This window comes from Pecten maximus, chromosome 19 (assembly GCF_902652985.1).
Source record: "Pecten maximus chromosome 19, xPecMax1.1, whole genome shotgun sequence".
Taxonomy (NCBI): Eukaryota; Metazoa; Mollusca; class Bivalvia; order Pectinida; family Pectinidae; genus Pecten; species Pecten maximus.
The window spans coordinates 3,228,052-3,244,918 of record NC_047033.1 but is presented as its reverse complement, the minus strand read 5'-3'; the positions used below and the strand labels follow the sequence as shown (position 1 = coordinate 3,244,918).

General features: G+C 33.6%; 1 protein-coding gene and 1 long non-coding RNA gene across 2 annotated transcripts; one reads left to right on the top strand and one right to left on the bottom strand.

Annotated features, from left to right (window-relative positions):
- The first annotated feature begins 7,578 nt into the window (after positions 1-7,578).
- Positions 7,579-15,222, top strand: LOC117317993. The gene is made up of 2 exons (XM_033872962.1): positions 7,579-7,749; positions 13,375-15,222. Exon 2 carries the CDS (start codon positions 13,385-13,387, stop codon positions 14,273-14,275), a length of 891 nt encoding a protein of 296 aa, XP_033728853.1. The 5' UTR covers positions 7,579-7,749; positions 13,375-13,384; the 3' UTR covers positions 14,276-15,222.
- Positions 10,259-12,183, bottom strand: LOC117317994. Its single transcript, XR_004530284.1, has 2 exons — positions 11,959-12,183; positions 10,259-10,775 (listed from the first exon to the last, which is right to left on the bottom strand). It is a non-coding gene; the product is annotated as an uncharacterized LOC117317994 (long non-coding RNA).
- Positions 15,223-16,867: the final 1,645 nt, after the last annotated feature.

The window sequence follows — 16,867 nt, the reverse complement described above, 5'->3', positions numbered from 1 at the left end:
TATATTTGAGTCCGATAAGCAGATTGGAGAGATGATACAAATAGTTAACACAACACAATTCTTCGAGACTTTGTCAGTCCGGAGTCGTGATGTGGACTTAATAACAATGAACTGTGAAGGATGCGAGTACGCTGTACTGGACCTTCTCCTCACGACAGACTACATACGTCACTTCCGGAATATTCAATTCCAGTCTCATAGAATGGAAAGAATATGTTACCCGATTCGACGATTCTGTTGGTACCAGGAGTTGTTAAGGAAAACTCATAAACTCAGTTATCAATTTAAGTATGTGTGGGAGAGTTGGACAAAAGTATAAAACAGTGTGTATTTTTTCTTTTAATCAGTAGAATATCAAAACGATATATAGATACAGTCAAACTCTGATATCTAAAAATCCGATACCTCGAAGACATTGCTTAACTGGTAGCAAAAAATAATTCCAATAGTAAAAATTATACATAAAATATCCTCCGCTCCCTTGAATACTCTAAATATTTGTTAATACCCACTGACTACGAGATAACGAAATTCGACAGTATGTCCATATTTATCAATCATCGTTTAAATCAGTGTGGCGTTATGCTGACATAATAGAATCAAACACCCCAAGTATAAGCGTCTGATGTTGAGGTATGCAGAAGGGTAGAAGGGGTACCCCTCTTTCTGCTAAAAAAAGATGGAGGTAAGCGGCTGACGTTGAGGTATGTAGTAGGGTAGAAGGATACATATATGCATGCTAGGTAAAGAAGGAGGTAAGCGGCTGATGTTGAGGTATGTAGTATGGTAGAAGGGATACATATATGTATGCTAGGTAAAGATTGAGATAAGCGACTGATATTGAGGTTCATCCCACAACTTATTTCTGAGAAGACTACTTCATACTACACAATTCAATAAATGGATATTGATTAAGTAATAAATATAAATAGTAGAAACTGTATGTAAGTAAATATTTTCAAGCAGAATGTTGGATTCATAGAAATACCAAATATTCACTACATGCCGTGATCCAATGGTGACATAATTTAATTGACGTGATACAGAATAAAAGCACACACATACACATAGAGTATATATATATATAGTAATCTCTGTATACTGTTATACTTTCGTTCTATTACACAAAATTAATGAGTTGGATTGAGACCGTCTCTAATTAATGACTTTCCCCTATAATATATTTATTACGATTTATAAGCATATGGACAATGTGGTATAACCTCTATATCCATATCAATATATTACAACAGGAACAGTTTTTAAAATGTTCATTATTTGTAATGTTGTGGCAGTTTGTGCCAAAGATCGACTACATTGTACTAAGAAGCTGATGTATTGTTGCTGTTGTTGTTTTTATACAGATTGGCATATGGTTTTATTAAATTTGTATGTATGGAAAAAAAGTTTTGCAGCAAGCCTTTAGATTTCTATTTAGTGTGAATGTTGGTCGAGTTGAGAGCATTATACTACTTATGTATTCTTTCCGTAGTCAAATGATAAGTACATTTCCTACGCAATTTGATTGTTCAGAAAACAAAATAATTAGTCCCATAATGAAAACGGAAATGAAGCGGATCACAGCTTACTTCCGAACTATCCTAAGAGCGGAAATACATAGAATATATTATACCTTGTTCTCCGTGAAAATGACCCGTCATCCGGTGTATATGAATTATGTTGTGTCATGTAACATCCGTTGTTCAAATCGTCTGCTGTGACGAGAATTTTTGTTTCACTTACATTTAATTTCAAGTGTACTCAAGAGCAGACGTAGACTTACGTGTAGAGTTAAGCGTAACTTTACGCTTTGCGGAGTTTCAACTTTTAATATTTCAATTTCTATTCAAGTTGGACTCGATGAAACTACCAAACTTAATCTGTTTCATTTGCTCATGAATTTGACCAGATTAACACTGATCAGTGCGTATGAATACATGGTTAAAATCCTTCCGCGGAACTATTTCACTTTTTCTACATTGTTGTTATAAACATGGATTAATTATTAAAATTATCAAATTGATAATGTATTCTTGTATTTTATGAAAGACCAGATATGCTAGATACTTTTTTTTTGACAAAATAATGCTGTTTTTAATCCTAAAATTGCAGACTATTTTACTCGACCGACAAGACATGCACAATCCGGAACTCCTCGGACTTTTCCGCATTTAGACTTGCACAAGCTACAAGATATTAATATCTAGACCGACTTTTTTATTCGAAAAAAAAAACAATTGAAATATAAGGATTGAATCTAGATTTGGTCGATTTCATGGGGTCATGAATTGAGTTGCTCTTGAGACAAATTCAACATGAACTGCTTCGCAGTTCATGTTGAATTTGTCTCAAGAGCAACTCAATTCATGACCCCATGAAATCGACCAAATCAAGATTTAATCCTTAAGTGAAACACATTTTAGACGTAAGTTACGTCTACGTCTACGTTTACGTCTACGTGTAGACTTACGACCTTTAGTGAAACTGGGTCTGAAGTTCCAGTAACCATAAATATATGAATCTAAACTTATGTAGGTCAAAGGTCAAAATACCCGATTAATATTCAAATAATGAAATAATGTAGAACCAAAATCCCATTCAGGGGAAAATACAACTATAAAGCCTACTAAATTTCGAAAAGATCAGCTAACAAAGAAATCAAATACTGAAACACACAAATGACAATAACGTTTGCAAAAGAAGTCAAATAAAATGACATGCAGCAAAAGAGTTTTAGTTCCAAAGAGATAGGACAGACTACATCATACCACAATCAGGTTGGGGAAACCAATGATTCGCAACCTTGCGTATTATATGCCATTGAGGTTTATTGTTACTAAATAGCCAAAATCACAAAATGAAAATGAATTTAACTTTTAAAAATTGTCTTCCAAGTTGCATTTATTTAGTCATGAAATATCATACAAACATGCAAAAGTAAGTACCTAAAATTGACAATACTTCCGGTAGAGTAACACGTTTCTAGCTATATATACATGTAGGTAGATAATGTTTTCAGTAAACATATCAGTAAACTATTATTTACTTGTCGTAAATTAAATCGCCATTAAATAATATATTTCAAAATTTACTGTTCAATCAATTTTGGCTATTTTTAGTAACAAATTCATACTCTAACTTAAGTACATTTTGTATAATACGCGAATTTGCGTATTAACGCAAGTTTGAGGTTTTCCACAACCTGATAATGATAACTTTAAATTGGATGGCCATTATAAAAACTAGTTCTGTAATACTGTATTAAAGCTATGTTGATAACTTTCAAAGACTATTTACCTGATGGTCTGGGGTATGTTGGCTTTAACACTGGCCTCAGGTCGGCAGGGCCAATGTCCATCCTGGAAATAAAATACAATCCAGTTTTCATGTTCCAATTTTGAATTGATTACTTTTTGAGCATATTGGGTTAAAATAGTATACATGTACAGTTGCCTTGTAATTATTTTATAACAAAAAGCACTAAAATCCATTCTCTTAAACATTACCCGATACTGAATATCAATTTATGAAATAGACCTATTTAAGAAATAGTACCAAACAATTTTTACAAAAGATTCCTATATTTATACACAAATGTTTCTATAAACAGTTCTAATTTTTAAAATTATAGACTTAAAATAGACATACATTTGAACATAGACTTACAAGATACTGCACATTTTCCCAAAAAAATATATTTTAAAGTACCATTAATGAAAATGTGTGTAAAGATGAAAAAATACCTACCAGTACCACTTACAGACTTCCGCCCGTCATGGACCTGCAAATATTAAAGGCTAATTAATAATTATGTCAAGAATTTATCACAATTACAATTACAATTGAAGCAGCTTTTACCACCAGTTTGTCCAATTCTCATATCTGTGAAATGAAATTTGCTATGTATAATCATTATGTATTAATTGTCGAAATACAAAATGGTTAACTTGTTAACCATCGCAAGAAAATGACTACTGTACGAGTTATTTCCCTTCATTGATGGAGTTATCCCCCTTGCTCACCCTAAACCCGCTTATAACACAATTTGATCAACTGATCCAGACAACTATCATGCAACCATTGAATGTCTTGCTCAATCTGTTAAGTGGTTTTCATCATTTTTTTTCTTTGTATGATTGCATATTAAAGTCGCTATCAAAAATCAATATTGTAGAAATAAAGCATGGTGTTTTCGGTTAATACTTGATTTTATCAAGGTTAATATAACTACTTCTTCGACAGCCAGCCGCAAACCTTGATTTGTCATAATATATTGACGGTTTACGGCCGATTCCAATGTGGCGGGAAAACAAGAATGCCACTACTTTTAACAATCACAGGTACAAAAAAAAAAAAAAAATAAATAAACCAGCCACGCTAACGGTATAACTTTAGGCTTACAAGGTTTTCTAGTGTTATACGCTCTCGGCCATTCGAAGGGGAATGATATTTGAACATAATTATAGGCCCATAAAGAGAATTAAAATAAAATTCTTATTAAACATTTTTACTGATACGATTAGATTGATGAAGCGAGAAAGATTCGTTTATGACTAATAGACACATAAAATCTAGGAGTCAAATAAAATGCGTATCAAAATAACTTACCGAAACGAGAGGTCCTTCTGGCTTGACGGCGGCGGGAAAATTAAGTGCCCGTCAAAGTCCGTGCAATAAATATCACAAGGGCCTCACTGGCTAGTAGTATTTTCATTGGTGAAAATTATTTTTGCCGGGTGGGCACCTCGAGGGGAAATTCATATTATCAGCAGCGATATACCATTACAAGGAATGCACATCTTTGTCATCGTCGATTGGAAAACGCAATTACATAAAAAAAACCCGCATACACTTTTTAACACGCCAAAGCCCCTATATGACCGAATAACACAAATCGTCATAGGTTCGCCCGGGCCGGGCGGGCACCTAAACCTACACTGAATAAGCGGTACGGTGCGGTGCGGTGCACATTTTTACTGGTAGAGGATACGTTTCCACCATGGAATGCCTGACTTGTGCCATTACATAATTGGTTTTGGTATAATTAGTTTGTTTAATTTAATAGTGTCTGATGTTTTATAAGATAATTACCATCTCCTATAATTCAACGATATATGTACATATATATTGTACAGTGAAAATAAATCAAAATGCACAATTAATGTATACTTAATTGTCTATCGGCTGTAGCTGGCGTTGTCAGGTCTGAAAACTATTGTCTTCTGGTTTTGATGATTTTTTTATTAAGTCAATGATAACGATAAAATACATTTTTTGTATCTTACCTTTTTAAACAAACGTTTAAATGATAACTTTATCCAAAGATGGATGAGTTTGCTGAAGGCTCATCAAAATGTTATTTGTGTAAATTCTTAACAATAGATGATATAGGCGCTTATTTTACTGTTTTAATTGAGAAAGTATCAGATTATTTTTTCTACAAGTTTCATGCAATTTGTGCCGAAATACACACACACATATTTGAAAAAAAAAAAAAGTTTTTCTCGTTGTGTATAATTGTTATAATGGAATGAGTTGAATTATAATTCTATGTTGTATTGTGTTTCGGCATATTATCGTGATAACATATCTTATATAAGATAATACATTTTAAGGGATAGGAGATCTAACAATGCTATATACAAATGTAGTTTACATTCAGCACGTATCTGAATATAGCTGTTAGATTGTCTGACATGTGTAAAAGAGCTTTCAGATACCCCTTTTCCTCGTGGAATCAATTGAAAACTTTTACCTGAAATGGTTTTATATGTACGTTTAACTGCAAAAAAGCAAATACGTGTACTTGAGACATATTTAAAAATATAATCTGTTTAGTATTAAAAAGATAATCTAAATTGTATAAAATAGATATGTATTGTAAAAGGGTATGGTAGGAGAGATAAACAGAAGAAAATTAGGAGAATTTAGAAAATAATTTGCTCTATTTTGAAGGTACAATACCAAATAGACTGATTGATCAAGACAAGAGAGGTGGAGGACGCCAAACCGGAATCAAGCTAATAATCATTTAGTAGAGTAAAGTTACAAAAAAATATTATTGAATTATTCTATTTCTTTTTTCTTTTAATTTAAGTTTCCTATGTTTAGGACTTTTTTGCATCAAAGCTCATTTTAAACTTATCGAAATACTTTAAAGTCTATATTAAGTTTTTAAGTCTATATTAGTATGTATATCTGGCATCTTCTTTATTTGACAACTAATTTTGAAATTATTTGGATTTATTTTCATTTTCCCCATATTTTGTGTAAACCGTTGGATATCAAAACTACGTTTTGTGTGTGTGCTATTTAGAATTTGCTTCAACCTCTCATATATACATATATCTTGCAAATTTTGTATATAAAATGCATAAATTTGGCATTGATCTTTTATGTTCTTGTTTTTGTGTGTGTGTGTGTATGTGTGTGTGTGTGTGTGTGTTTTTGTTGTTGAAAACTGATGTGTACGCAACTGCGTATTTGCGTATAGGCAGCTACGCGCCTGAATACGACTGCATTTCAATCAGGAATATAATTTTATTAATGTGTCATTTGAAAAGATGCATCCACTTATTCAGCTTGCATTCAATCTTAACTTTGTTCCGTTTTTAACTGCATATCTGCATTTTGCATTTACCGCTACATTGACCAATCAGGCAATCACATACTTCATATTGACCAGTAACGCCACCTGTCGCGTCCTTTCCGGGGACAAAAGAATATTATATGGCTTTGCCGAAATATTTCAAACAGTGAAATATTAATGCCAGAAGGAGTAACTGTAAAGATATCTCCTAGTGGACAGGCGTTACGTTCAAATAACAGCTGTAAATCTTCACTATTTTCTTCCACAGGAGATAAAAATGTGGTATAAAAAACGGTTATACGCAATTTCCCAATGTTGTTCTTATTGTTTATGTTAAAAGCAAGCAAGAACGAGTGATGTTTATGGACAAATACTGTTCATATCGACTGAGAGTGAAATGTCCATTTTCAGTGACTACAAAATGGCGAGTTCCTGGTTAATAATTTGATTAATAATTATTGAACTGAAACGGTTTATTTTATTTTTTTTCATCAACATTTCTGTCGACTAGCAAATCTTTTATGTGTGTAGCCCTTAATTTGGAAAAAAATATTCAAAGATCATTTTTTGTAATTAAGATAGGTTCAAGATCAAATAAGGAGCCTCATATCAAATGCATAGAATGCAGGTACATCTATACCCGTTATCAGAATTTTTACTATTTTATAATAATGTACAAGTGAATGGTGAAATGGTGATTTTATAAAATATGATTATATGTTTTAAACCTGTTAATAATCACCATTACCTATTATCTTAAATCTTGGTTATTCAAGGAAAAGGTCTGCTGACCTATGCACTGTCGCTTGTAGGGAGGGAGAGTTATCTCCCTTGCAGTGTTCTCCCCTGACCTTGTTTTAACAGTTTTTGAGCAAAATAGAAGCAGTTTTCACGAATAATCTGCCAAGTAGGCCTAACTCATCATTTTAACAATCCCATGGTCTCTCAAAATTACCAATATGTATTGCGCGTTTCTACTTTCAGTTTTCACAGATACAGACAAAAATACGTAACCGCGGCTATTTTTTTTTTAAATAGGCCTACTACATGTACAGAAACCTATTCATTTCATTTGTGGTTTAGGCCTATTGGTAAACTTTGGTCTGGCCTGCCAACTGTCTAGGAAATACTCGGAAACAGCGGAGTGCATTAACGACCAAGTAAGTGTATGTTTTAAGGTATTCGCTTGTATGCATTTTGTAACTTTGCTGGAAATCTTTGTCCGATGTTTGTTTTCAGCGGCCATTTTTTGGTTCTGATGCCAACCGACCTTTGAAAACGAAACCTTCTAGGCGTATTTGACACTGCACAAATTCCGTCCTGATTTCAGGGTGGAAAGACGGCCGTCATAAATTCCTCGAGTGTTACATTATTATTTTTTTTTTCTATTTTTAAGCCCTTTGCTAGAACTACTTATAGTCAATTGGATATCATTTCATCATTTGGGACTGAAAACTCACAAGACTTCTGGCCTATGTTATGTAATAAGAATTTTCCCATAAACTACCTTTTGAGTAGGGATATGGATGCATGTGATAAAAGTATATTGCTGTTTTTTTTCTTTATCATTCACCAGCATTACTTTTCTTTTTATTAAGCCTATTATAGCCAAGAATTAGATCTAACGTCACACGACCCCATTTGGTACAAGACCCCATTTGGTACAAAATTTGATAAAATGGCTCCCAAATCCACGCATGTCCATTCCATGACCTAAGATTTTATGGCGTCATAATGTAAATATAAACGGTCATTTCAACGTCAATTTTGAGGTATGCAGCGATCCAGCTTGCTTAATACAAGATATTGAAATGGGTAAGTTATAGGAAAACATCCGTTTTGTGCATAGTTTTGCCTTTCGACGACAGTGTTATATCAACTTTTGAAATGTTTTCCGGCACATTTATCACTCCAAATGATTTCTTATAGTCCTAAAAGTCTTCGTTGGTCGTATTACACAGGTACTTGCCTTATAAAGTGAACATACACTCATTTTCAGTGTGCTGTACCTGCAATTCGAACTTCCCCCGCTTCGCCATTGCAGTAAAACTATTTGTGCGCATGTCGGAAGTTGATCTCTAATACACTCTCACAGGTGCTTGATCAACGATAAGTCCGGATTTTTTAAGGCCTTTATTAAGAGTTATTTCCCTTTTACTATGAATACTTAACATAAAGGGGCATTCACTGAACACTGAAGGAAATAATTCAATAAATAATTTAATTTATAATAATCCTTCTAATACTTTTAACATGCATAAATGGGAAATATCCTCTGTACATTGATGAACAAGTAATTCACCATTTCCTTTCAATGATACAAATTATCATTATCAATATTATCATGAAGAAAAAATAAATACAATTAATATAATATTTATGACATGAATATATTTTTTTTTTTACATTCACCCCTTCCCACCAAGCTGATTATTAACACCTAAAACACTCTTGGACTCACAAATTTGTTTCTCCATTCAAATTATTCTCATGGACCCATTCTTTTTTTTTTCTGAAAAAGACCCCATTTATAAAATGCCAAGCCCACCCTTTTGTTCCAGTCTGTATGTCCTTACTTATGGCATGACTGTAACACATGCATGAACATGCCGGCTAAGTGATAAAATTGATCAACATATTATATTGAACAAGATCTTGCCGGAGTATGCAACATATTCTAACATGTTATTTATTATTAGTTTTAATGAATGAAAACCCAATGTACAAGCGAACCTGTGTATAAAGGACACCTAAGGGACAAGTGTCCTTTATAGAGAGGTGTCCTTCATATAGATGTTCAACAAGTTATGTCCCTTATAAACAAAGAAACAAACCAAATCTGATTACTGTACACTACCATATATATCTCCTGATTTATTATATTTAAACAATAAAACAAATGAATAAAAGACAAATGCCTAATTAATTTTCAATTATTTATCTGACACAAACACTGAACTTCAGAATTTGATAGTTTTAATAATTTATAGTAAGCCAATAGTATAAAAAAATCTTCACAATATCATCCTATAATGAATGTCTATTCAGACAAATACTCAACATAGAAAGTAAAGGTAATTCTTATTAAAACAATTTTCATTAATCATCAATATTTTGGAAAAAAAAAAGGTTTGAAATATCTTTTCTATTACAACATTAACCCTTTAAAATTAAATTTCTCTGATAATTTTAATCCTAAGCGTTTATTTTGAGATATGTTTTCTGAAATCCATGTTGGGATTTAGTTTAATAAATACTCATTTCTGGTTCAGTCAATAACTATAGTGTATACAAAGACACTCGGAACTCTCCTGCTGTTCTGTCAGATTTTTTTTCGGTTGTTTTTGGAAGTAAACCAATTATGACTGACACAACTATTGCTTTATCCTCTTTTGTTGGTCTTAATAATGATTTAATTACTACCTGACCATTCTTGTTGTCTAGGCCATGGTTGAATGGCTAGCTGTCACCAGTGGGGTTGAGGAAACAAACACCTCTGCAGATGGCGATCGGTCACTCTCTTGTAATTACTTTTGATTGTTACAGGTAACAGGACAATTAGGGACTGATATAGTGGCTTCCTAAGTTAGCATTGCTGCCAGGGGAGTTGAGCAGTTAAGGCTCTGTTTTGTTAGTTAGAACCTTTTTACACACAAATAACAACACGGCTATGGTTTAACTCATAATTTAATCTTTCATCTACAGAACAAACGCAATGAACTTGCAGAAGAAATATTTATACATGCAAAATTTGCAACATCAGGGATCGATGTAATGATGAGGAGGAAGATATCCTTTGGGTTAGATACGCTGGTACATAATGTGGCTGCTGGTTTCACCAGGACTGCCTCAATCATGAAGAGCATGAATGTTGATGTTGAGCCATTCTCATTGAGCTCTTAGTCAGGACACCAGTTACAGTACTCGTGTTCAGTCAGATATTGAGCTACATTGTATTTCCAACACTTGACAAGGCTCTTGACCAGGATGGTACAACCCCAGAGGGGCACGGCATGCTTATATGTCAAGTATCATCAATTTGTTTCTCCGATAGAAGAAGAAAAAAATTGGGTGACATGCTACTTCTGTAAAAAGTCCTTTCATGCATATTGTTTGCCACCCAGAGTGTACCGCACATTTGAAATGAGGAAGGCATCAGATTCATCCTGGTGTTGCCAAATGTGCCCTGCAAGTTGAGAAACAATATGGTTAACTTTTAATTTCACTTCTGTTGATTGAATGTTCTAAACTCACACTATATTAGTGTTTTAGCATATAATCTATATATACATTTACATTACAATAGTATTATAACTATTTCTTTAGTCACACCTGTGAGAATTACTAGTACATTTATTCAACAATTCAATATCTTTCATTTTATCCTAACTTCCTCTATGATGTAAGTGATCAATCTAATTATATTCAAATTAATTTGTTGACATTTTTACATGAACTGTGATATCTTGTTAAATCTTACTCGTGTTATGTTGCGAGAATAGCACTTGTGCTAATGTGATCATATTTTAAATATTCAATTTTAAATAATGTTTCTTGACTTTCCATCAAGAGTGTTTTAATTGATTGATTGATTAAAATAAATTTATTGTCATTTTAAAGGTTTTTCTTGTAATATTATTTCATTTCAATAATTACCCTGGGGAAAAAAATAAACAAAAGAAAGCAAAATTAATAAATGATACTGCCAGTAATAGTCACCAACATGAAACAAACTGTGTGTTTTTGTTATTTTATATTATAACTGTTCAATCACAGGTACAATGATCCTCAATGTAACATGTTTATAACTTTAAACTGATCAGATATGACCCCTATACATTTTATGCATACTTTTAATATTATATTGTAACGTCCCCGTGGTTCAATATGTATCCTGTAGACATACATCTGAGCTGCCCGACGGCTAGTAGGAATGTCCTCACTGGATATATATAGCAGCAGGACCATTCTACATACCTCCTGACAGCGACAAGTACCCCTTGCTTCAATATTCTAATTTAGTAATCTATTATTTATATATATTTTTTTATGAAATTTTCATCATCCTAAAAGAAGTATAATGTATTGCCACTTATAAAAAGTTGTGAAACCACTGTACATACATGTGCATTTATGATATTTGTCACAAAACATCGTTCAATGAAACCACGTGGACTCGAGCTCAATGGAAAAAAAATACGGGAAATACGGGCCGGGATATTTGTATTTCCAGCTATGGTATTTATACACAAATGACTGATATTTTGGAAAAATACTGATGTAATAAGTAATACTATATGTATTACCATCGCAATCGCTCACATTATTGATGATATTTTTGGAAATAATTGAAAAAATCGATGTCTCACCACTTTGTACCAAATGGGGTCCTCTCTGCAGGCTCCGGACCGGAAGTTACGTAACACAAAAAACGCGGATCTATAAATAGCTATCACGTACTATTTATTTTTTTATCATACAGTTGGAAGTACTAAAGGTTGTCTTAGTAAAATATCAACATTAATTTGAAATTCTCACGTGAGTATTTTCTTTATTAGAATAAATGTGTAAAAATTGTACCAAATGGGGTCCTGTGACGTTACATCATTTAGTACAGAAAAACTAAGGTGATACATAATCATTAAATTCACCAAGGTTGCAGATTGATATAAAAGAAGATGTAATAATACTACCAAAATTTAAGTTGTTTACATGGATGAATTATCTCCCCTGTCTGAATTCTTTGGTGGAATGTACAAAAAGTTGATGGTTTACATGGAAATAAGGAAGGCTCAGGTAATTAACAAGGCATGAACAACTGCTTAGACATGGGAATTAACTAATTATAAAACAGTGCTTGTGTAAATAAAATTTCACTTCGATTGTGAACAAGAAATACGGTGAAACTCTTAAGATAGCTTTTCTAAGGTAGCAGTTTCAGTGCCTAATTCTGGAAAATAGTTTGTAAACATAACCCGTAACCCTGCATATTATATATATTCAAATGTTTATATATATATTTGTAATCTGCACAATATTTGCAATTGTTAAACAGTAGTGAAGGATAAGTAAACATATTTTTTCTTTGTTTTTCAGACCTGTGACAATCGTGTCAAAAAAAACCCTAAAAGATTGCAAAATATCATGAATTTGGTCCAAAATGACACCATTCCTGGCAAAATTTTTTCCCCCGAAGCCTATTTCAAATTAATTTCTACCCAAATAACTTAATTAATCCCGTTATTTCTTGGACTTTCTGCTATGTTTGTCTTCATGGTACCATTTTTTGCTAAATAAAGTTAACTTTTCTTCTGTAAAGAGGGGCTTTAAGGGGCGGGCAAAAGGAACCAATTAGGCTATATTACTATTTAAACAACTTTTTCTCTGGAACTAAGCGATGCATCGATATTGCTCATATTTGACTTGTAGCATCCTTAGGTGGTACGGTGGGGATTCAAAAAGCCTGACATCAACAAATATAAAGCTATTAAGGAATTGAACATGAACATTATTTTTGTGTTTGGTCAAATCCAACCAGAGGAGCGATGGGCCTCTTGTTAATGCTGTCTGACTCCATTTATATATGGCAGCTTATTATGGATTTTTCAATATGTCATGGTTCAGTGACTTCAATAGTTAGCTAGGTCATTAATGAATAATGACCAGTGAAGCATAAGATACTGAAGTGTGAAAATCTGTAACTAGAAGAGTTACACAAAAGTTATTCCTATGTAACAGTAAGATATTTTTGGAATAATGTCTTCCACTTTTGTTTTGTATTTCAGCGACATCAGTATGGTGAAGCCACACAGGACGATTCAGGTATTTTTGTGTTTAGTGTTCGGAGTACTTCTCTACACACTGATGAGAATACCAGCTAAATTGGAACCAAAATATGTCTTTATTGAAGAGGCCTATGCACCATTAGCACTGAGCGAGAGGATTTCTGACAGTTATCCCGTTCGGTATTGTACCAGTAATCAATCATACGTGGATTTTGGGAGTTCAAATATTCTGACATCCCAACAAAAGGCGAGTGTTGAGCAATGTATAGCGTCCTACCAGCAGGATGTCACACAGGCATATGAGGATGAAATGTTACATACTGCAATACGGTATACCAGCCATTCTTATCTCAACCGAAACAGTGTTATGATAGAGGTTGGTGGACATTTGGGTATTGATGTAAGTGAATTCAATTCTCGGTACCATCCAGGCTCGTATTTTGTGTTAGAACCAGTTCCTAAATTTTATAATATATTGGTGACAAAGTTCAAGGAGTTTAAAAACGTAGTTTTCTTTAACTTTGGAATTGATGTCGGTGATGGTCAATTTTATATAAAGGAGTCCAGTGATGATGCAGTTTCTATATTTGAGTCCGATAACCAGATTGGAGAGATGATACAAATAGTTAACACAACACAATTCTTCGAGACTTTGTCAGTCCGGAGTCGTGATGTGGACTTAATAACAATGAACTGTGAAGGATGCGAGTACGCTGTACTGGACCTTCTCCTCACGACAGACTACATACGTCACTTCCGGAATATTCAATTCCAGTGTCATAGAATGGAAAGAATATGTTACCCGATTCGACGATTCTGTTGGTACCAGGAGTTGTTAAGGAAAACTCATAAACTCAGTTATCAATTTAAGTATGTGTGGGAGAGTTGGACAAAAGTATAAAACAGTGTGTGTATATATCTTTTTTCTTAATCAACAGAATATTTAAAATCTATAGATACAGTCAAACTTCTTTATCTCAAACTATGACCACTTGAAGACATTTTATAAACTCGCAGTAAAAATTCACTTCCGATAGTAAAATTTACTCCACTTTACCTCAAATAAGAGATATTGATGTTCGACTGTACATCGATATTTATCGGTCATGGACATTTGATGATTCAATCATGGACATTTGCTGATTCAATCATGGACATTTGGTGATTCAATCATGGACATTTGGTGATTGACAATCATGGACATTTGGTGATTCAATCATGGACATTTGGTGATTGACAATCATTGACATTTGGTGATTCAATCATGGACATTTGGTGATTGACAATCATGGACATTTGGTGATTCAATCATGGACATTTGATGATTCAATCATGGACATTTGGTGATTCAATCATGGACATTTGGGGATTCAAGACAATCATGGACATTTGGTGATTCAATCATGGACATTTGATGATTCAATCATGGACATTTGGTGATTCAATCATGGACATTTGCTGATTGACAATCATGGACATTTGGTGATTCAATCATGGACATTTGCTGATTCAATCATGAACATTTGTAAATTCAATCATGAACATGTACATTTGGTGATATCAGTATCGTTTTACCAATCTGGTAGAAGCAATTGTCTTGGGTAGCATCTGATGATTTTACCAGTTAATATTATTCCATAACAATTATGTAAGACTCTCAGGAATTCTGCTACAGTAGTTTATTTTTGAAAAAAAGGGCTAATAAGGGGTGAGGTAGTGGATGGTTCGTTGCTACTGTACCTAATACAATTACTTCCATCAAAGACAAATAATGTTTCAACAATGTATTTGCAGAAAATTTGTCGTTCTGTCCAACTTTTCTTGAATAAATGTGTTTTGTGTTTTTAATTACTTTTACCTTTGTATTAGGTCACCTGAGTCTCAGTTGACCTATTGTGATCGCCTTTTGTCAATGCAGCATCTTGCTTCACAAACAATTTACATTTACAACTTCTTAATAACAACAGGCCCAGAGACCTGATATTGTGTCTGTAGCATGCTGGGATGAAGGGCTACCAAGTTTGTTCAATTGGATGACCTTGAACTTCATTCAAAGTCACAGGGGTCAAATATGATAAAATCTTTTAACAACTTCTTCTTGATAACCAAAAGACCCAGAGACACAATATTGGTTACGTATCATGCTTGGATGAAGGGCTACCAAGTTTGTTCAAACAGTTGACCTTAACCTTCATTCAAGATCACTGGGGCCAATTGTGCTAAAATATATCAAAACTCAGGTGACCGTTCAGGCCCATGGGCCTCTGTAAATTTGTTTACATTTTAATGGTTTCAAATAGACCTTTAACCAGTGCCAAGGCAAGATGCGACACAATTAGACTCGTAATTAGTGGGGGATGATCATGACCATATAGTAGACCTATTTAGTTGGCCTTTCATCCGTACATTGCAGCCATAGACCCTCTTTTATGCATAGATGTAAGGATTTTGTTAATCAACCAATGAATATTTATATGTCATGTTTCCATGACTAATATGTTCATGCAGTCATGGAGCCGAGTGGTTAAGGTGTCCTGACACTTTATCACTAGCCCTCCACCTCTGGGTTGCGAGTTCGAAACCTATGTGGGGCAGTTGCCAGGTACTGACTCTAGGCCGGTGGTTTTTCTCCGGGTACTCCAGCTTTCCTCCACCAACAAAACCTGGCACATTCTTAAATGACCCTGGCTGTTAATAGGACGTTAAAAAAAACCAAACAAACAATTCATGCCGTCACTTCATCAGACAAATGACCATGCAGGACAGCATGTGTACACAAAGGTTTAAAGCGTGTCCAAGTTGTCAGTTGTCTTCGAAATTCAAACATCAATGTCGATTTTCGCTATGCTGTTGTAGGAAACTGACATAGAAGGATATTTTATTATGGTATTTCTCCAGAAATAGCCATAACAATTTTTCAAGTGTCAAAAAATCAAAGGTATCTGTCTGTCAGTCATTTTGTTATTCCTATCACTTTATTGAAATTGAATGGGCACATATCGTAAAAATTTCATGGGTCAGGCAGACATATATGTAACCTCCAGAAAGTAAATCTTCACGCCTAAACTGTCTTGGCCACAATCACTCGGGTACCAATGTCATATATAAGCATGGTATTGGAGCGCTTTTGACCTGATTTTATATGCTTATTCAGATTTGTGAAGAATTTCCATCACATTTAAATCTACAGTATTATACATGTTGTACAAATAAAACAAATTCTTAAAAGTTTTAATATTTTAATTCTGTTTTGAAATTAGAAATTTCAGCTGCATTGCTGAATTCGTTGATGAATGTGACATTAGAAATGACAAACAAAGAAAAGTTCACTTGATAAACTTTATTTGAATTGAAATAAAAATCAGCCATACAAGACAATTATAACAATATTTGATAACGGGAGTTTGAAATCATACAATTATAACAATATTTGATAGCGGGAGTTGGAAATCATACAATTATGACAATATTTAGGATAATGGAAATCATACAA

Excerpts from the sequence above, each read along its gene's own strand:
- LOC117317993 (XM_033872962.1), top strand. The coding sequence starts at position 13,385 with ATGGTGAAGCCACACAGGACGATTCAGGTATTTTTGTGTTTAGTGTTC.